A 20,988-nucleotide genomic window follows, 5' to 3' on the forward strand; every position below is an offset into this window, starting at 1 on the left:
CAGCCTCGCAGACGATAATTCCTCCAAAGCAAGTCTTTTGTACGGAGTACAGAGAGAGCTTCAATTCTCTCCCCGAACCTCGAGAAAGCACCAAACACTCCAGCACAGTTCGCCCTAGCCCACCACAAACCACCATGGTCGTCCAAGGCGTCAAAGCCGTTTCGAGCTCTCGAGTAAGTTTTTCCTGTCTTTAGTCTGCACGTTTCTACTACTTTTCGAGTTTGACGACAATCTTTTCGCCCTGCCCATGCCGTGCTCCAATTCTTTTTCCAATCTCACAATCCCAACGCTCTACTTTTTTTCTTCACTTTTCTTTTCTAACTTGTCAAAAACAGAACGGTTTGGCCTCCTTCATCCTACAGTGTAAACGTCTCGACCTACACTACTGCGACTGGGCCGGGTCCAGTCGAGGGATGAAGTCTTTCCTCACCTCACCCATGCTGGCGGATTTCACGTCGAGGTTTCCATCCACCGAATTCCGAGTCTCCCCTCGTCCCAACAAACATCCGGTCCTCAAGGCGTATTATATCAACGGTCGAGAAAAGGCCGTTTGCGTGCGGAACCTGGAAAAGGAACAAATCTTGCAAAAACTCGAATTCCTCATCACCAACTCGGGCAAAAAGAACGAACTCGTCCGTGGGAAGAGCGTGGTCAGCACCAACGAGGGCGTCAGGGGCATTTGGAGTCCCATGCACGGTGGGATCAAGAGTATCTAACTTTGGATCTGAGCCCAAAAGCCCAAAGCCTGGGTCCTGGGTCTTCCTTTCTGGAATTGGAATTCTTTTTTCATTTGGCATCAAAAGAATTTTGAGAGAAGAGAAGAGAAGAAGAACCGAAAAAAGAAAGGTAGTTTTTCTCCGAGAGCGGACAGTACGACCAGCGGCTCAAAGATCTCATCTCACAGCCTTTGCCTCCTTTGTACCGAGGGAAAAGAAGACCACCTATGTGAGAATCATAGACGATGGGTTGAAGAGACCACGGAGTACGAAGAGCAGGGAAAGAAAAGAAAAAGCCAATCTGAGATATTCGACGTCGTCAGCTCAAAGCGACCGGGGGGGGAGGGGGAAGAGAAACCGGACAAAACACTTGAGACGGACAAGGACACAGTGGCGAAGGACAAGTAACGAGGATGCGAAACACCACGATAGAAACTCATTTCTACGTCGAGCAGAAATCGTGTGTGGGCAGAGAGCTTCTCATGGACCGCCCAACACACCACTTGGTCATGGATTCTCCTGGGCTGGTACCAACGTTTGCATTCGGCGAGACGCTTTGGCTGAAAAGGGTAGGGAGGAAACACCTCCATAATTGAAACAGGTATTGGTGGAATGGTCCCTTTCTCTTTTCAACTGGCCACTATCTTCTAAAGGGACAAAAACAAAGGCACGTCAGGGTGTCGATATTCGCGAATCGAAAGTCGACAACGGTGGTACGAGTACAGAAGAAGTATTGTGGGAAAGGAACAACACAAGATTTTCATCTTAGCTGTATGATCAACGGCATGGGATGATATCCAGCCCTGGAATCCGGCTATCAAAACTGGCTGTCTAGCAAGTATGCGTCGGCATATGCAAACCCCCCAATGCCCACAACGCCCTCGCTTGCTAAACTGTACATTACATGTAAAAAATCATCAGGCATTTGCAAAAGTCATGAAATATCTTCCAGCCTGGTCGACGGGATCGTCGTGAAACACTTGACTTCGGATCCTCTCTCGCTTGTGTAAAGAGCATTAACCCGTGATCGGTACGCGCTCTTTTGCTGAAGAAGAAAAAAGTGCTTTGCATTCGTGGCGAATAAAACCATGCTAAATCACAAATAGATGGGGAACATGGCCAACTTGCCAGTCAATTTGCTGGCACAATCGTCGACCACGCACTTCTCCAGCTTCTGGGGGGCTTTGGAACTAGCTTTTTTCCTGGGTGTTGCTTTCGCCGCTCGCTGTGATGCACAATCTCCACAGTAGACCTGTAACCAGAAAGAAATGTCAGTACGTGTATTTTCATACATTCAGGGTTGAGAGTGTAAAGGGGGAGACGTTGGAAAACATACGTGTCCGCAATTCTTCACCACCCAAACTTGCTGTTTCGTATCGCTTTTGCCTACTGCCAACTCGTCGCCACAGTGAGGACACAGGACAATTTCTTCTTCGGTAAACGTCCTGATGAACCCATCTCGAGGGGCCGGAGGAGCTTTGTAGGGTTCTTCCACCACCTGCGGAGTTTCTGAACTCCGATCAAACATTGCGAGGGGTCCCAGGGCGAAAGCAGGCCGCCTATAGTCCATCTGGATTGTGATTTCTTGAGTATCAACATTTGCTCTTGCCGCGTTGTCCGACCGCAAGTCCCTAAACATTTGGTCGTACGTGTTGTTGTTGTTGTGGGCAACGGTCCCGAACATGAATTGCGTCCCTCTCCTGAACAGATCTGGTAGATACCCGAATGGACCCCCGCCTTCCAGGTGTTGTGGGCTTGGGTTACGCCGAGGCGGCCGTGGGCGGTCAGGTCGACGATTACTCGGGGGAGCTGGTTGCTCTCCTAAAAATTGTACTTCTGGACTTGACGATAGTGTATGAGCAGTACGCCCCGACTCGATGTCGTTCTCGGCACCCAAGCCGTCGACCTCAAAATCTGATTCGTCTGATAAATCAATGACCTCGTGGTTCTGGTGCGTCTGTCCTTGTGTGAATGGGGGGGCCCGAGGAGTTCTGTCGTCTCCGTTGGATAGGGATCGGGCGGATCGTCTTGTGGGAGGTCGGGGGGAGGGGTCTGAGATGGTGGTAACATCGCTGTCGTCACCTGTCAAGTCGATAGTACCCTCGCCCGGTGCTTGCGATAATCTGTTCAGGCGTGTAGACATTGCAGGTCTTCGAAAGTCATATCCGTCTCGTTCTGATCTTGTACTGGGAGGGCGAGGTGAAGGCGAACCCGAGAAAAGGCTTGAAGGAGAAGACATGGAACTCAACCGTCGGCGTTTCGCAGGTAGATCCGGGGTTAGGCTTCGGCTTTGAGATCTGGTAATTTCTGCGTGAGGCCTCTGTGAAGAAAAAAAAGTCAGTTATCCAGTTCTAGACTGATCCTGGAACGGCGGTTTGAAATGCACCTTTCGACTCGCGGAAGAGGATGCCGCTGAATTCAGGAAGTTGCTTAGAGACAAAGTACCAGCAGAAGGCATGTTATTGATGACACCAACGGCAGTCGGGGCTAAATGAAGCGGTATGCCTCTGAAGGCTTGAGTCGCAGGTCGAAAGCCAGTAATGGGAGTGAAAATGTAAGGGAGGGTATGTCGTTGAGGTTGAGGGACCGAGTTGAGTTGGTGGAGGTTGTTGGTCGACGATTGGATGAGTAAAACGGAGACGTGCGAAAGACTTTCCGTGGCGTCGGTGGCTACGACGAAGGGGAGGAATTGTTTACTTATCACAGTACATTGTCTAGATACCTGGCATACCTAGTAGGTACAGGCACTTTGATCATAAGGACTGGCTGTTGCCACTCACTGTCCCGCACTCCTTCACATATTGGGCGCAGGTCATCAAGTACGACGAGTACAGAGTGTACAAAGAGTTGGCGGCGCCTTTCCCGACGGATCTAACGCGGGCAAAGCCAGATAAGTCCGTGTAAAAGTTGCAGTGCGATTGCAGGCTGACTACCTCGTCGTCGCCACCATCTATCTATACAGTACATCCATCATCTTCTCTTCCTTACCACTCAAAGACTTTCGCCATCCCAACGCGGTACATGTACTGCTTTGGCGACGGTAGACGCGCCACACCAAATCGCTGCACACGTAATCGTTAAGTGGGAAAGGTCGTTGGGTCGTAAAACACCGCCCTCCGCAAAATACTCTCCTTGAGTCTACACTTCTACTTGCATTGGGTCGACGTCATCGTCATCGCTGGTTGAATTCGGTGCAAGAACAACAATCTTGATGGAAACGGCGGTCAGGACAAGTCGTACAGTACTGCAAATTTCTTTGTTCAATTCATAGCCATCAATTGATGACCAAAGAGCGTTGCTGTTGTTTTCTATTCCATGTTCGTCTGTCGCAAAGAGGAACATCCAACAGCATCCGCCTCTTTGTAATGCTCAACTCAGAGATCGGCCCAACCTGCTGCCTGAAATGAGATCCATGTCCTTGGCTGGGTATCAATTAACTTTTTGAACCCTGCTTGTTGTTGTACACTTTTACACTGATGCATTCGTTCCTACTTCGCTGTGCCGAGAGCAGTCAAAACACCCTCTCCAGAAAGCTGGAACAGTTGCTGAGCATTCTTGCCCCATGCGATCTTGGTTCCAGGTGTGGCAGACTTGAAAACTTCGGACCAGTCTTTCGAGGCCTTGGAATATTGCTCGATTGTGACACCTCTAGCTCCGATGGAGGCCAGAAATTGGCCAGTGAAATCCCAGCTGATTGACTCGATAGGACCCCCAGTCTCAATGCTCTTGATCTCTGTCGCTTTTCTCAAGTCCCAGATGGAGATGGCTGAAGAGCTTTCCGTAACACCTGCTAGCCAGGTACCGTTCTCCGAGAAGATGATGCACTTGATGGGAGATTTCAAATCGAAGGTTGCTGCTGAACTGCCTGTTTTGACATCGAAAATCTTGATTTGACCATCGACCGCACCTGCAGCAAGGAGATGGCCATCGGGGTGGAATTGCACGCATGTCAAGGCTAGTAGATGACGTTAGTCATAGATATGTCTTCTGGGGGAAGATAACATACCTGAATCACTTTGGATCTGTGTGAGTTTCTGGTTTTCTTCGAGGTCATACAGCGTATAGGTCTTATCATCACCGACTGATGCAAGAATAGAGCCGCTTGCATGTAGTGCTATTCCATTGACAGAGCCGCCATGGGTTGAAAACGAAGCGACTTCTTCCTCAGCCTCGAAGACCTTTACAGTACCGGTAGAAGTGGCAATGACTGCCTTATCCTGCGCCCAGAGGCCGCTCGTGATGGATCCCGATCCGCCGTTGAGCAGTTGCAATGGTCGATTCTGTGACAAGGAGAATACGGTGGCATCGGCGTCACGTCCAGCAACAATAGCCAAATCCCCAGACTCGTGAACGGCAAGCACGGTGCCGCCTCCGGTGCAAATAGGTTCGGAGGAGCTTAGTGGCACGTAGGCAGATATTGATTCTGCGGTAGCCCACTCTTCGGGCACTGGCCGCTTTCGTCGGGTCTTGGACAAGCTGTTTTCATCATGTCAGTCTCACGCATCAGCAAGCCAAGAAAGAGCCTGTCATACCGTGCTTGCTCGCTGTCAATCTTTCCTAGGATGGAGTCTGGCAATGGTGCATTGTCTACTTCCATGGCGTCGCCACTGGGAGCTCCACGACCGACGCTGACCTTTGATAAAGCAGCTCTTGCTTCATCTCGCTCAGCAGCAACCTTTGCAATCACTCTACGAGCAGCGTCTTGCTGATACATTGCCACGCTGAGTTCTCGCCGAGCTTCCTTCAGATCTTGTTGGAGTTTGTAGACCTGTAGAGCCATTGAGTCCCACTCGTTCTGGAACATGGCCAACATGGCAGGTACTGAGGTCAGCTGTGGAGGACGAGGAGTGACATTTGGTTGCGTCTTCAGTTCCAAAAGGTCTTCTGTCGTGAGAGCTGCTCCAGTAGTTGGCTCGGTGCCATTCTCGCTAATGAAGGCTTCGATGAGGCGCTTCTCATACACAGTCCCTAATATTGTCAATGATACATCCAAGAACATCTGGGTTCGTGTCACTTACCACTTTTACGCGACACCACTGGCACCTCAGGCGGAACTCCAGAAACTGGCGCAACAATTAGTTTGGTTTGTTCATTGCGGCAGCATCTTCAGACACTCACTTGCACACAACATCTTGTCGCGGCCAAGAGTAAAGCAGCAGCTTCTATCCAATCCCCTGTGAAACTTCGCTGTTAAATCGTCCGAGTACTGAAATACTTGCGACTTTCGTCTGTTGGTCAAAGTTGAGCAAAGTTCACTTTCGTAGCCTGCGCTCGTACTTTTCTCTCTCCGCCAATAGAAACTGTTCATGAGTAAAATGCTTGGCAAGACAATTTCCTCGGCCAACTTTCCTATCTAGCTTCTCTACAGGAACATCGCTTCTTTCATCAGGAGGCCCGTGACTTCATTTGCTTCGAGAGCAAGTCTGGTAGGCACTTCTACGGATACATCGAGCGATATTTGTTCGCTTAATTGGCTCATGTCCTTGTCAACGAGTGCTCCTCTATGGGCAGGATGGCGGATGCGGCGATTCCATACGAAGAACCAAGCATCAATACCATCCTGATCCAGTCTTCCTTCCTTTTGCTCTCCAACACCGTCAACACCGTTCTTGATCATGTCGTGTACTGTGGTCTTGTGGGACAGATCTTCCTCGGTATGGCATGGGGAACACCTGGCTGGAAGCTATTGTCTCGTACATTTGAACAGACGGCCACCCAGCTAGGCTACCTGGGACTGATATTCATTGTGTTTGAAGGTGGCCTGGCCACTTCGGTCAAGTCTGTGCAGAAAAACTTGGTCCTCTCCGTGTGTGTTGCTGCCACAGGCATTTTACTCCCCATTTCGTTCTCTTTCTCTCTACTTGCCATCGCCGATGCCAGCAATCTTCAAGCCTTTGCTGCTGGAGCGGCTCTATGTTCCACCAGTTTAGGGACAACCTTCAGTTTATTGAAGACGACGGGTCTAACTACCACTCGATTGGGTGTAGTTCTTACGAGTGCTGCAATGCTTGATGATGTGGTTGGTTTGATCATGGTACAAGTCATAACCAATCTGGGCAGTCAATCAGGAAGATTTACTGCCTCAACTCTCTTACGACCAATCTTTGTGTCTCTCGGTTTCGCCATCTTATTGCCCATCTTCTGCAAATTTGTGATCAGCCCTGCATTGAAAAAGTGGTATGAGAGCAAATCCACATTTCCAAGGTGGTGGGAGAGTGCTACCAAACGAGAATCGATTTCGTTCCTGTTCCCGGCTGGAGTATTAGTGGCTTTTGTTTCCGCCGCAAGCTATGCAGGTACTTCAGCACTGTTTGCATCTTATCTTGCTGGTGCTCTTCTGGCCTGGATCGATGAGCAAATTGTCGATGGCGAATCGACTTCGCCGTCCAACAGCAACCAACAACAGTCAACCCCGGCACCAGAGACATCGAGCGACCTAGTCAGAAGTGATGAAGGTACCTCGACAGCTCATTCAGATACGGATATCCCGAGAGGGACCTCTTCGGCTACCCAAGCAAAAGAGAGTCTTGACAACTCGGACAATCAGCCCAGCTCCAACGCGCGTCTGCCAACACCGCCGCCAGAAAAGGATCATACTATGAGTGAAAGCGCACAACCTGCAGAATGTCCAGAGCAATCATTCCCATCTGAAGGGCTCAGTATGCGCATATACAACCAATATTACATCCAAGCGGTCGACCGAATCCTGAAGCCTCTTCTCTTTGTAAGTGGTTACCTGAACAACCCCTGGTCTCAACATGTCACACTAATTAAGATTCTACAGGGATCAATCGGTTTTGCGATACCCATCACCAAGATGTTCCGGGGGACTATCGTCTGGCGTGGAATCGTGTATGCTATTTTGATGGCCGTCGGGAAGTTGTGCTGTGGACTCTGGCTCGTCCGCTTCACGACCGCAGACCCTTCCTCCAGGACCGAGACATCTGACCAAAAGAGGAAAATTAAAGGCCGTAATAAAAAAGGCCGTAATAAAGCGCTCCCTCGGCCTAAATCTCTCTATCCTGCGTGGCTCCTAGGTTGTGCAATGGTCGCCAGAGGTGAAATCGGGTTTTTGATCTCTGCCCTAGCCGCAAGCAATGGCATTTTCACCGCCGACGGAGATAATGTCCAACCGACTTCTGAAATCTACCTCATCGTGACGTGGGCGATATTATTATGCACGATCCTTGGGCCGATTGCCCTCGGACTTTTAGCGAAGAGAGTCAAACGACTTCAGAAAGAACGAGATCAAAATGGAGATGCAGGAATTCAAGATCCTCTAGGAACATGGGGTATAGGTTGAATTCAAAAGTCAGAGATTTGACGATTTCATATTGATGTTTATGAACCTCCGCGGAAAAGAAAAGGACTTGGATACCTTTCAGATGAGATCAATCCCAACAACGCCTTGTCTCGTCAGACCTGCCAGACGCTCAACAACAAAACAGCACGAGTCTAAATCACCAGTCCCACGGAGCTGGTGTCAATGAAGGACGTATATTTACTTGGCAAACATTTTGTTCCTGTTCCCATTCTTACCATCACCGTTCAAAAAGTCCGCCAGGTTATTCAACATGGATGAGGCACCATTCCGGACACTACCACTCCCCCGCCCCGTAGGGGCAGCGGCCCCTCCGTTTCGACTTTGAATATCTGACTCTGAGAGTTCATCTGGCTCGACGAACCCCGAGCGTTGTGGGTAGCGTTGACCAGTAGGTCGATATTGGTTGTACTCGTACTGCGGTGGTGGTTGTTGTGTGGTTCCATCATCATTACCGTAACCGCCTGACATGGTGTAATCTTTCCTGAGGGAACCAGGTAATGGTGAGCGTGGGTCGTTTTGAAGGTAAAGAGGAGATTGTTGTTGGCTCTTTTCGTCGTACTGACGGTCACGATCATAGTCGGATGGGTATGCCGAGCGACGATCGACAAAGTTCATCTCTCGGGGTTGCCCTTTTTCTTGTCGCCTCGAAGGAGCGTTGTAGTAATATTCGTCGTCCATCATACCACCCATATCTCTGTAACGTGGTTGCGATTGTGCCTGATGGTCACGGTAGTAGTTGTCTGATTGTTGTTGATCGCGTCTTTTGTTTTCGGAAGACTTTGCCAATTTGTTGACACCGTATATGGCAACTCCTGAGATGATTGCCGTTTTGATAAGACCCATTTTTGTTTTTGGTTTGCTTGGGAGGTGTTGATGGAGGGTGTTGGTGTTGAGGATTGGAAAAGCGGATGTATTTACTTGTGGGTGTATTGTAGTGGTGCCTTGAGTATGAAGTGTATGAAAGAAGGAAAGTATTGATCGAACCGTCGTCTCTTATATACCTATCTCACAGAGGTAGGTGTTCTGACCTGATATACAGAGTACGTACGCAGTACACGATTCCTCTCAAGGCTGAGTATTTTTAGGCAACCCCCAATAAACTCCGCAACAGCAAGGCACGTCACCTACTGTACGTTCCCGTGGCACAAGCCACACCTTTTCAGCCATCCATTTACCGTCGTATTCTCTTGTACAGCCTACCAAACCTAACCTTGCCTCTTGTTCCCTCTCGAAATGATTTCCCTTTTCGGCCTTGGAGGGGGGTGGTTCGCACTCGAAACCGAATCCGAAAGAGAAAGAACAATACGAGGATACCACCTTCACACCTTTTTGGAGTGTTGAAATCGCATCAATTCGCTCAATATGCCGTATTTGGGAATAACAACTGCCTCAGAAGAGTACGCCCGAGTAGAAGTAAGGACCTGTATGTAGATCGCAAAATGGGCCACCAGAAGAGGAAGAGGGAGAGGGAGGCGCAGTAAACATACAGTACCTCTGAACAAAAGCCAAAGGAAATGGTTGTATCCGTAGGTACTCCGTACGGATGCTTTTTTTAAGGCCCCCCGCGATTTTTGCTGTGTTACAGTACAGAGTACGGAGTAACAGTAACAAGTGACTGCTCCCACCCCGGAGTGCGAGTTAACGGGAGCACTCTTCGTGCTATTCGATCGTCAAAACTCGCTACTTCGTACTCCGTACCTTCACATGAGCCATTCAGCCACCGACGTCGATACAAGCCACAAGCCAAAATCACCCTGGGGGCCCGCACCTGAGGAATAGGTACCTCAACACTATGGTACTCTGCACTTAGTCACTCCATATTCCACATTCCACAGCAATACCCTCGGATTCGGATTCGGAAAAGTTCTGTACTCAAGCACAGATTATGATAACATCGTAACACCTTGCCATTTGAGGTCACTCTAGGTGTTTATCAACAATATGGTCGTGTTGTAGTTTGCACTGAATCATCTACTGTCCTCTGCACAATCTGATGTACCCCTGTACGAGTACCATAATATACACATCCATCTCAGCCTGCCCAAACGGCCTGCTGCCATGAAAACACTGCCAACTGTAGAGACGACATGAACATGGCTCAAAGATGGTAAAAGGACCCGACGTGGTCGAAGTGAACGCTCCAAGAGCGCCATACAAAGCAAAAAGCTGGAAAAAGATCATCATCGTCATCATATCATCGCCCTCGCTCTTGAAACAACGCTTGAAGAACGGATTTTGGAAATTCTCCATGACAACATACCCTTGAACCGCAGCAAGGAAATACGTGTCGAGACAATCATAAAGCATGTCAATCAAAACAAAAAAGTGACGAGGAAAACTCAATCACAAATCATCAATGGTCCAACTCGTCCATCTGTCCGAGTTGACATAATTGACCTTCCCCTTGCTAGAGCGTCTTGATTGTCGCTCAGGCTCTTTCTCGGCTTCGTGGACTGGTGGTAACCACAACTTTGCATGTCCCGTGGCATCGTCGCTCAACTTTCCACTCTTGCGCATATTCATCTCACACACAAAGATGCGCAAAAAGTCCCTGTTCTCACGAGGCTCACGTGGCCGAGGCTGACCTTCACCTGTGCTACCGTCCATATCATCGAGAAGAGACTGTGCCGCCCGATGTTTGTTGCTAGGTGTGCCGTCTGGTTCTAGCCAGGTCGGTGGACTAGATGCGTGAGCAGTGCGAACACTCGAAGGAATACATGTGGCCAAGGGCACGACGGGTGGAAGTTGGGAAGTTGCGCTCCTCGGACCGGAAAGGTTGCTTTTCTCGCGGGCAGCGGCGGTAACAACGTGCTGGTTGCGGTATTTCCTTTTGATCTTGAGTTTAGGCTTTGTTTCCGCTTGCAATATAGACGGATCAGGCTTTTCGTCAAGCCAGAAATGGAGCTGTGCAGGAGAGTCTGCCGCAACGAAAGCGTGGGGATTGAGGTACCGCCGAAGAGCTACGGAGGGTGGTTCATCAGACGGAGGTGGACGGCGGTCGTCGGTCAACGAAGGTTGAAAGTCAAAGATTGACTTTGACAAAAACTCGTCGGGCTGAACAAGGGGAGGAGTACTGGCGATGTTGGAGACGGTTTGTGCCGCTGATTTTAGAGCTTTCAATGATGCCGTTAGACTCGACTTGAAAGTCTTGGAGCGTTTTTTGGGCATCGCCCTTCGCGATTGTTTTGGCGGAGGAGACATGGCTAGGTCCGGAGTCGTAGTGCCGCCAAAGGCATTGTCGTCCTCGACGATAAGAAGAGGATGTTCGTTGCTGGCATCCTCTGAATTCGCCATCTGCCGTAGTTTGTGGTCTGACGGTGATCGAAGTGTCGCTGGAGAGAAGCTGGCCAGATCGGTGGTGCTGGAGTCGTCCTGAGATTCGAGAGATGGCATGGATTCGCTTGACAGAGATCTTGTAGACAGAATTCCAGCATCAAGACCTTCACTCCCCACTATCATTTGTCCTTCCAGCAAACCATCAATGGCCCCGAAGAGACCTTCAAATTGTGGATTTGTCCAACTTCCTGCCAAACTGTTCTCTCCGCTAGAGGGAACATCATCCCGGAGGAGTTTGCTGAAATCGGCAACATAGTCGCAATTGGGTATTCTTTGTGCTGTTCTTTGCTTCGGCTTTCGCCGAATGGGTATTGTTGTGGAGGATAGAACGTCTTGCACTGACTCTTTCCTTCTCCTTGGTAACTCTGGTGTGGAATGGCTACTTTCATCTCTGTGCGGCTGGAGGGAGGACGGTGCAGGTCGCCTGGGTGGAGGTGAGACGTGTCGTTCGACACGCGCTGGGATCCTGACAGGATCTGAAGAGGGCGTATATGAATCTGAAGTCTGCTGCAAGAGGCTTTGTGAGAGGGCTGACCGCGTCGATGAGCCGGAATTTCTGGTAGGAGATCTCCTTCTCGATAGAACGTCTTTCTCGTCAAAATCGATCGTTTGACTCTGGCCTATCGAAGCTGGAACGAAAGCCCGAGGGACCATCATCGTCACGGTTCGAGATTTAATCGTGTACAATAGAACCTGATTCGACCGGCACTATGCCCGGGATGCAGTCGGTACTGCAGTGGTCTTATCGTAACATCTTTGGCTAATAGGAGACCAACACTGAGGCAATGTTCTCGGAGATGGTCGACGACGGAGGAAATGGAAGGTAATGAGGTCGTAACAAATGTTGTCAATGGTAAGATGTGAATAGATGAGATACTTGTGATTACGGATGCAGTAGAAGAGATAGATGTGGATGGCAATCAATGCTGGCACAGCTGAGAGTCGCGATGTAGGGGCATTGGGTCTGAGCGTTTGTAGGACTGCGCGGGCAGCTGGGCCAACTTTGGGAAACTTGGGGGTTGTCAGTCGTGTGAGTGAGAGATAAGACAATCGAGTGGCAGCGATTGGCCCGGGGAGTCGGCGATGACAGCTGGAAGTGCTGTGGGATGACGCCCGGATGACGAAGCTTAGGCGACGCTAGGTACCGCCAAAGACCCCTTGGACCTCGCCAGGGAGCACCAGGGAGCCCTAGGAAGCCTACCACGACTGATGGTCGCATGGCCACAACGCCTATCGGTCGTACGACAAGGGGCTCACCCGGGCCTAGCTGGGGGTACTAACCCACCTAGGTATGCTTAGGCCGGTGGGTTTACAAGGAGTCTGGATTTGTTTCGCAGATGGGATCGAGAGACTTCGGCTGCTGCAACCTACCTGAGTCTCTTTCGTACGAACCTCTTCGTCGCCCAAAACTTCCTCCATCGAATAATCAATAGACAATCCAATATCCTAAACAATCATCGTCCATTCAATGGCAGATCACTCACATACTACTGGGTATCCTGGCACTACTTTAGACTATTTGATTGTGTTACTTAAGAGGCATTCTCCAGATGCCCACATCACACGACTGTTGCGTGTTTGTTGTCCCTAGTGCTCAGTAGCACTATACTCGTACTAAAAAATCCTTCAACTCATCTCGACACCAGCACAACAGTCCCTCTTCTTAGGTCCAAGCGATTGGTAAAGGACAGTTCTTTTGGAGTAATATTTTCCACTGCCACGGGTCCTTGCGGATGGCTCCGGCAACCAGGTACCGATGGATTAGCCAGGTGGATGCTGTGTACCGACTACAATCCTACCAATGCGAGCCACTGTGTGTCTGGCTTGGGGGCCTTCCGACACTCACAGGCTGCAGTGCAACGTTCGTCAAACGATTGTTTCACATTGACGTTATTATGAGAGAATAAAAACGAATATCCATTCCACACAAGGCAAAATGCAACACAATCACCAGAAAGCAACACACAAGAGATTGACACGTGTTGCCATCGATGAAGAATGCAAGGTACAGGCACTTCGTACCTCCCATGTTCATGGGTCGTGGGGGGCCCGGCTATGGCTGTGTTGAGCTTGCAAATCTAAAGAAATAATAGAAATATCGGGGCAAATCTGCCGGCCACGGCACTGGGATTTGCTAACCAGATACAGAGAATCGAGCCACTCAGAATCCTGCCATGTCCTTTCTTCTCCGACTTCATTCTCGCGCGAGTCAAGGTGAGGATGGGTACCTCCGGGACCCTGCTTACCTAGCGTATTTACGAAGTACCCTCGAAGCCCACAATGGAAATTCTAGAATGATCAAGTCTTTCGGAGACGGCCGCTTCTGAAAGTCGGACTCTCAGCCTGAAGATTCCACACCGAACAGTCAACGCTGCTCGGTCCGTGGCCGAACATGGGTACAGGAAAATCCGTGGGAAGCAGTCCGGAATACAAACAGAAGTTGGGAACCGGAAATGCATGACGAGTAGCCCTAGCTGCTATTCCTCACTTTCGAAGTATACAACTACTTACGAGTATTCTGGCGGTGTTTGACTTGCTCCGTCCAAGCTCTTCAAAGCAAAGCCCTAGCGGCTCAGCCTACAAGTTGGCAAGTACATTTTCGTTGAATAGTACAGCGAACAGCCGAACCACGGCAAGCTACGCCGCGCTTTCAGCCCACACTTCCATACCAACAGAATCATCCAAATCCGACAAACCTCTTTTGACTTTCGCGAACGCCCCAGTACTCCCAGCAGGATCATGAACATCAACAAGAACGCTCTTTTCCGGACCACAATCTATTGATTTATTTCCTTTGCCCGCGCGGAATGTCAAGAGTGGGAACAAGGCTACTTGTATACCGACCATGTACGGATTTTTGTACAACGTACCCACTGCCTCGTGCTTTCTTCCGACGGTCTGGGAAGCTAAGGAATTGTTCGGCGTATAATCAAAAGCAGATCAGGGTTCACCTTCCTGCTTACTCCGGGATGAAAGCGACATGAGTCTTCGTATCGCTTTATTAACGTGTGCCTGAGTTGGTCGAAAGGCGCCCTGCATGCATCCCGACAAGTAGGTACTACTGCATATGTGCGGTGTGTTGTACAGAGTACCAACGAGCCTCACAATCACCTCACTAGCCAAAAGCACCCGTTGGTAGACTTGACGATGGTCCTCCAAGCCGTGTGCATGCTGGATTCCAGTACTGACTAGGTAGGCCAGAACGACGAATATCCAGGGCAAAATCGCAGCAACTGCACGCGTTGAGATGGAAGAAATCTATTAATTTACGAAGCACACAATGGACTCTGCGGATTAGTTAGTACCTTGGGCTAGAAACTCACCGACATCGGCGCGTTCAGTATAATTTTCTTCCTCAGTCAACCCACTGACTGACTCTAGATGCACTTTCCAATTGAACCCTTCGAGCACAGATGTCTTTTTGCCTTGACAAACAAGAAAAAACCCGAAGCAAGTAATTACTATGGAATAGAGTACTGGTCGATCTTTTGTAGGACTTCGCAAGGACTGTGAAAGTTGTCTCCCCAATAGGCTACCGAGAATATATATAGCTAAACGGAGAAACCTTTCCCTCCTTCCTAATCTTTGTCTTTCATACTCGTACGATCACGAGTACAATGGGTCCATATTATTGACCAAGGTCCCATTCACATTTTTTTCGTAGCTTAAAAACACATACCTAATCTACTCGCTTACCTGCTGCTGCTGTCGAGCCGTGTACTCGCGCGCCCACTCGGCCGCACGGGCCTGGACTTCTTCCACCTTGCGCGAGCCGCCGCCGCGCTTCTCCTCGAACTTGACCCATCGCTTGAAGAAGTGCTTGGCCTGCTCCGGCTTCAGCTTCACCCCCAGGACGCGCTCGTACGTCTCTCGGACTTTCTCCTGGTCGCCCAACTTCTCCTCCTGGTCGAGGATGACGTTGAACAAGTCCAACCGTTTTGGGTACTCGGCCAGCAAGCCCTCGAACAGCGTGCGCCCGCGTTCGGGCAGGCCGTGTTTGGACTTGAACTCCAACAGCGCAAAGGACTTTGTCAGTTCGAAGCGCGCCCGGTTCTCTTCCTTCTTGTCCTTGGTGGTGGACGGCAGGGTCTTGGACGCACGGGGCAGCAGGTCCCGAGCTTCGTCGGGTTTGTTGAGGACGTCGAACAGGAACGTCGCGTAGTTGACCCAGACGTCCAGGTCGGCCTTGAATTTCTTGAGCATCTCGTTGAACTTCTCGCTCGCCCTGTCGTACTTGCCGGACTGGATGAGGATGCTCGCGACCCGGGAGTAGATCTGCTGCTGGTCATTGTACTCCAACGCGCGTTTGAAAATCGCGTCGAGGCTCTCGTCGTCCCCGCGGGCATCTTCGAGGTTGAGAAGCGCGGTCCAGACCTTCAATTTCTCCTCCTCAGACCCAGGACCGAGCCCGATGGATCGCAGTGCGCGTTCGCCAATCTCACGGGCACGGTCGACTTCCTCTAGGCCAAGATGGAACGCCATGTACTGGAGCCAGAGATCGCCCGAGTCGGGCTCGGCAAGAAGAAGACGCTCAAAGTCATCAGAGGATTGAGGCCCGTTGGTATCAAGGTCCGCTGTGCGATCGACGACGGTTTCCGCTCGCTTCTTCTTCTTCTTGTGCGACTTGCTGGCCTGCTCGTTGTCTGATTCAGAATCTTCAACGACACGCTTTCCGGCTTTACCAGCGACCAATCCAGACGTTCCTGTCCAGTCGAAGCCGCCAACACTGAGACCTTTTAGTTTACTACCCGCCGCTTTCGTTTCGTCGTCGCTGGCCTCAAGCTCAGAGTCATCAGCTTCCGCATCCTCATCGTCCTCGCTTCCCTCGAGGTCAATTTGTAGCTCGTCATCGTCGTCTTCGCTTGCTTCAACATCCTCGTCGTCGTTGTCCACATCGTCCATGACCTCATCAAGCTTCACGCCATCCTCCTCGTCGTCTTCGTCGCCAGATGGCGCATCAACACCGGCAACATCCGCAAAATAAGAAGCTTTCATGCCGAAATTGACCCTACGATTTGCAGGATCAAGCTTGAGCACCTTAGCTTTGACCGCGTCTCCTTCGCTGAAGAGCTTTGTGGCATCTTCTATCCTCTGCTCGGCGATTTCGCTACGGTGACAAAGGCCACGAACGTTCTCTGAGTTGTCAACCACGATGAAAACGCCGAATGATTCGACTTTGACGACCTTTGCAGTAACAATATCCCCTACATGCAAGTCGCCGAAGGTGAGAGGCGCTTTATAGTTCGGATCCAAGGCGGACTGCTTCAGGCTCATCTGAATATGACCGGATACCTTGTCGACCAGGGTAATCTTGCCCTGAACCAGTTGGTCTCGCTGGAAATGGTCCTTCCAATCTTTGAGATATTGATCTGACAAGTGGCTTACCCTAACGAATGCTGTGAAGCCGTGCCCAAGGGTCACAAAAACTCCTTTATCAGTGATGTTGCAGATGAAACCCCGAACCACATCATTGACGGAAAGATGGTCGATTGAGGTGATATCAGGATCATTGACTGGAGATGACGAGCTCAGAACTTTGGACCGACGCGTAGATAGTCTGACCTTCTTGTTGGGAACGTCTACGTCGAGTACACAGACTCGAAGGACATCATTCTTCTGGAATTTTGCAGTGTTGGCATCATTGTAGTTGTCGGCAATATCAATGAGTTCGACAGCGCCCACAACATGTTCGCTGAGCTGAACAAGAACATTGCGATCACTCACTTTGGTGACTCGGCCAGGGAGGATGAGACCTTTCGATATATCCTTGATAGTGAGTGAGCCGACGGACGCATCTGATCTTGCAGTAAGATCAAGACGGTTCTTCTCAGCATCCACAGATACAACATGTACACGGAGTGCCGAACCAACGGGAAAGTTTGCCTCTACATTTGAGGTTAGGGAAAGATCATCGGACACGTCCGTCACTCGGATTCTTCCCCGTACACTTGGCGATATGTTGACCCAGAGACAGTCTTCTGTGATGTTGTTGACGAAGGCAAGCCACGAGGAGCCGACAGATACATCTTGCAGCTTCAAGTTCGCTTTACCAGGTTCAGACACGGAACTGGGTTTACAGCAAAGCTCAAGGACTGTGTTCTTTCCTTGTCGATGCGTCAATGGCAGGAATCTATGGTTCCTAGTGTCGTGGGCTCCAAGGATTTTGACATTAAGTTCTTGCTTAGGGCTGAAGTGCTTGAGCGGCCGCTTGCGATCCTTAATATCTTTCCATTCGTCAAAGACTTCAGATACATCGATTCGTCCCTGAACATTTTTTGCGAGCTCAACGTTGATTTGCGTCTCTTTCACAGACGTGATTCGTACTTTAGTTAACTTGCCCACTGACAGATCGTCCAGTGTCTTGAGACTGGTATCAATAGGTTCAACAACGTCTGGAAGTGGCAGTGCTGGATCCTCAGTTGTTGGTTCCGATATGCTGTCCCGCATCGTGAGCCAAAATCGGGGAGTTGCGCCCTTGTAGTCAATTGAGAGAATCCGTGCTGTAACAGGCTGGAATTTTGTCATATCAAAGTCATGCTGATCTTCCTGCTCTACCGGGACCTGTTTTCGGGTGATAAGACCACTAATATTTGCGGCAAAGGTCACAAATACACCATCCTCGGTGATGTTAGACACGTAGCCTGTGACGAGCGCGTTGAGCTGAAGCTCCTCGTAGCTCTTTAGGAGGGTTCCATCTTGAGCTGCTTTGACTAGACTTTGCTTGTTCGTGAGCACGACAAGTCTCCTCTTCGCTTGCACTTGTAAAATAACCAAATTCTCCAGCTTCTGACCAACGCGAATCTTGTTGAACGCAGAAGCTCGCTTGTTTGGTGTTCCATCCGATACATGATCCAAGGTCAGGCGGGCAATGGCATCGGACCCTTCAAGTCGTAATAAGATGTCGTTCTGCGATTTTTCGAATACAGTACCACTGACAAGCGAACCGTGCTTCAGCGCTGCAAGGGCACTCTCGGTTGATGGATTGGCGTTGGCATCTCTGCAAGAGACCGTAAGGCGTCGATCCTCTGCATTGATGCTGATAGCATTGACGGTCAAAACCTGACCAACCCTGAAGTGCTCGGTAGCGTCTTTAATATATGCTTCACTCATTTCGTGGACCGGGAGGAATCCTCGTACTGGGCCAAAAAACCGGACGACTGCGCCAAAGCGATCCACCTTGGTCAATGTCCCAACCGTGGAACTCCCAACCTCGATGTCGTCGAAACGGAGCCATGCCTTTTGGTCGCTGTTGACGATTGATTTCTTCAAAGTCAGCTTAAGCCGGCGCCTTGCTGGATCCGTTGACAACACTCTTGCCGTCACTGTCTGGCCTACTCGGAACTTCCTCTCAGGATGCTTAAGGTCAACATCAGACATATGTATTTGCGGAACCAGACCACTAATCCCCTCTGCTAGATTGACCAACAAACCGGAGACACCGTTTGAGCCGATGATAATCTTTTCGACAGTTCCTTTGACCACAGCTCCGATTGGCACATCATCAAAGCGGAGGAATGGTTGATTGAGTACTTTTTGCTGAAGTGAGAGGACGTATAGATTGTCGATAGGGTTGTAATCTAATACCCGGGCTTTGTGGTTAGTACCAAGCTTGAATGGACCACTGGCTTCGGACAAAGTGTCGGTCTTTTCATCAGAAAGACGCGAGATGTGCGCAAAACCAATAAGGTTCTCATTCAACTGCAAGTAAACACCCAACCCAGACTCCACGCGGACCACTGTCGCTTCATCTATGACGGAAGATAAAGCAAGTTTGAGGTTTGCTTCGGTCGACTGTTCTTCGTCCGGTTTCAAATCGACCAGATCGTCCAGTACCGAAAATCCGAGTTTCTTGACATCTGATGTAGGGAAATTACAGATCAGCCGGCCAGTTACTTTCTTACCAACTTCGAACTTGGCCAGGAATGCTTCTTTGTCTTTATAGGAGCCCGAGTGCACTAGGTCAGCCGTTACATCCAGCATACCCATGATCTTACCAGCAAGACCATACTCAGGGCGCTGTGTAATCAATATTTCAGCTCGTGTGCCCGGAAGGAAGGTGTCAATGGATGGGGCAGACTTGACAGTCAGACTCTTTGACAGATCTGCAGAGAGCCTCAAGACTTTGCCCTTTGAACCACCCTCAAGAATGGTGCACAAGAGCACAGTCCCAGTCCGAACATCAGACAACGGTAAATCGTCCGGTAACTCCTTCTTCGAGACGAAACCGCGCACCGCCTCTCCGTTGTCATTGAATGCCAATTCTACCGCCAAACCAGTGTCCTCAACACTTCGGACAGAAACCTGGACAGTAGCCCCTGTGGCAAGATTTGTTCGATTCAAGCCGATGTTGGTCAAGGCCGGCTCGATGGATAGCTCAATGCGCTTTCGAGCTGATGGTCTGCCTGCGCCTTTTTCCTGCTCTGTGGAAGTCACTGCCGCTCGCAGATATTGTCCCACTCTAAAATAATTTTTAAGAGCAATATCCCTCTCTTCGTCATCATTATCCTCATCCTCGTCACTTTGATCCGCATCCCCCTTGATCAGAGCCTGGATCTTCTCGCTGAATTGTGGGGAGATCGACGTGAGAGGAACGTATCCTACTAGGTTGTTGGGCAAAGCAAGTGTAAGGGTTCTGGTGCTGATAGATATGATTTGACCAAGAATCAACGAGTCGGTCGTTATGCGTTTGTAGTTCAGACCTCCGATCTGCACCTCGGGAGCATCGGTTGTCGAGCTTTCGGGTCTACGTTTGCTCTTTTTCGACTTCTTCGCTGGCTTCTTGACCTCCACGCCGGAGAGCGAGTTCTGTTCTTCATCACTTGTGTCCATTTGTGTAGATGCACCTCCAAACAGATCTTGACTCTTTCGTTCTCTTGCGACATCTCTAGTAGCTTTCACCTGGATTTGCTTTTGTTCCAAGGGAGTGAGTAGTCCTGCACCACCTCGAGGAAACGCAGGTTGCTCTTTGGTAAGGACAGACACATGTTTAGGCTTCTGTGTTGTGTCTTGATCGGCTACCGGCGTTTGCTTTTTCGTCTTTACCTCAAACTTGGTCTCAGACTTCGATCGCTTGTTCGCTGGACTGGTAGGGACTTCATCGCCCGCCAGCTTTCTCTTGGAGGGAGCCATACTGGAATTAAGCAACTCAGAAGAGCTTAGACTCGCCAGATGAGTTGATTCGGTATCAAGGACTGTTCGGCTTGGGTTACTGCTGCATCGCAGGCCTCCTCGTGCGTCGACGACAATAACTGGGCGAGTCGTGCGGGCTGGAAATTTTTTGGAGTTTGAGGACGTTTTTCCATTCTCGGAGAAAGACCCGCTCCACCAATTATGTGAGGCCGCTCCCGGCAAACTTTCCCTGGGCTCGACGCGTCGTTCATGCGTCGCGCGTCAGGGAATCAATTAAAGAATACGTGCTTGTCCGCCTCCCACTATTCTGGCTGACCTCTGGCTGACCTCTGGCTACACCTCTACACCTCGACCAAATCTCTCATCACCATTTGGGGATCCAGTGGCATCTAATTTTCTACTTGGCTGGACTTGAGAGGCCACACCAATCGTGTCTCGAGCTGACTGATATCTCAAGCCTGCTCTGAGTGTTTGTATCAAATC

General features: G+C 50.0%; 7 protein-coding genes across 7 annotated transcripts; 2 read left to right on the forward strand and 5 right to left on the reverse strand.

Moving 5' to 3' along the window:
- The first annotated feature begins 77 nt into the window (after positions 1 to 77).
- Positions 78 to 1,693, forward strand: PV06_08769 (uncharacterized protein). The gene is made up of 2 exons (XM_016410143.1): positions 78 to 173; positions 336 to 1,693. Exons 1-2 carry the CDS (start codon positions 135 to 137, stop codon positions 714 to 716), a joined length of 420 nt encoding a protein of 139 aa, XP_016259165.1. The 5' UTR covers positions 78 to 134; the 3' UTR covers positions 717 to 1,693.
- PV06_08770 (uncharacterized protein) lies at positions 1,450 to 3,341 on the reverse strand. Its single transcript, XM_016410144.1, has 3 exons — positions 3,103 to 3,341; positions 2,053 to 3,036; positions 1,450 to 1,968 (listed from the first exon to the last, which is right to left on the reverse strand). The coding sequence occupies exons 1-3, from the start codon at positions 3,172 to 3,174 to the stop codon at positions 1,813 to 1,815; spliced, it is 1,212 nt and encodes a 403-aa protein (XP_016259166.1). The 5' UTR covers positions 3,175 to 3,341; the 3' UTR covers positions 1,450 to 1,812.
- Positions 3,342 to 3,625: 284 nt separating this feature from the next.
- Positions 3,626 to 5,947, reverse strand: PV06_08771 (uncharacterized protein). The gene is made up of 5 exons (XM_016410145.1): positions 5,835 to 5,947; positions 5,735 to 5,779; positions 5,249 to 5,684; positions 4,723 to 5,192; positions 3,626 to 4,671 (listed from the first exon to the last, which is right to left on the reverse strand). The coding sequence occupies exons 1-5, from the start codon at positions 5,845 to 5,847 to the stop codon at positions 4,205 to 4,207; spliced, it is 1,431 nt and encodes a 476-aa protein (XP_016259167.1). The 5' UTR covers positions 5,848 to 5,947; the 3' UTR covers positions 3,626 to 4,204.
- Positions 5,948 to 6,228: 281 nt separating this feature from the next.
- Positions 6,229 to 8,401, forward strand: PV06_08772 (uncharacterized protein; the record flags this gene model as incomplete). The annotated part of the gene is made up of 2 exons (XM_016410146.1): positions 6,229 to 7,440; positions 7,501 to 8,401. The coding sequence occupies 2 exons, from the start codon at positions 6,229 to 6,231 to the stop codon at positions 8,017 to 8,019; spliced, it is 1,731 nt and encodes a 576-aa protein (XP_016259168.1). The 3' UTR covers positions 8,020 to 8,401.
- PV06_08773 (uncharacterized protein) lies at positions 8,031 to 9,068 on the reverse strand. Its single transcript, XM_016410147.1, has one exon. The coding sequence runs from the start codon at positions 8,881 to 8,883 to the stop codon at positions 8,218 to 8,220; it is 666 nt and encodes a 221-aa protein (XP_016259169.1). The 5' UTR covers positions 8,884 to 9,068; the 3' UTR covers positions 8,031 to 8,217.
- Positions 9,069 to 9,862: 794 nt separating this feature from the next.
- On the reverse strand, positions 9,863 to 12,349 carry PV06_08774 (uncharacterized protein). Its single transcript, XM_016410148.1, has one exon. It carries the CDS (start codon positions 12,031 to 12,033, stop codon positions 10,384 to 10,386), a length of 1,650 nt encoding a protein of 549 aa, XP_016259170.1. The 5' UTR covers positions 12,034 to 12,349; the 3' UTR covers positions 9,863 to 10,383.
- A 2,669-nt stretch (positions 12,350 to 15,018) lies between these two features.
- On the reverse strand, positions 15,019 to 20,617 carry PV06_08775 (uncharacterized protein). Its single transcript, XM_016410149.1, has one exon. It carries the CDS (start codon positions 20,503 to 20,505, stop codon positions 15,061 to 15,063), a length of 5,445 nt encoding a protein of 1,814 aa, XP_016259171.1. The 5' UTR covers positions 20,506 to 20,617; the 3' UTR covers positions 15,019 to 15,060.
- Positions 20,618 to 20,988: the final 371 nt, after the last annotated feature.

This window comes from Exophiala oligosperma (assembly GCF_000835515.1).
Source record: "Exophiala oligosperma strain CBS 72588 unplaced genomic scaffold supercont1.9, whole genome shotgun sequence".
In the NCBI taxonomy this organism is placed as follows: Eukaryota; Fungi; Ascomycota; class Eurotiomycetes; order Chaetothyriales; family Herpotrichiellaceae; genus Exophiala; species Exophiala oligosperma.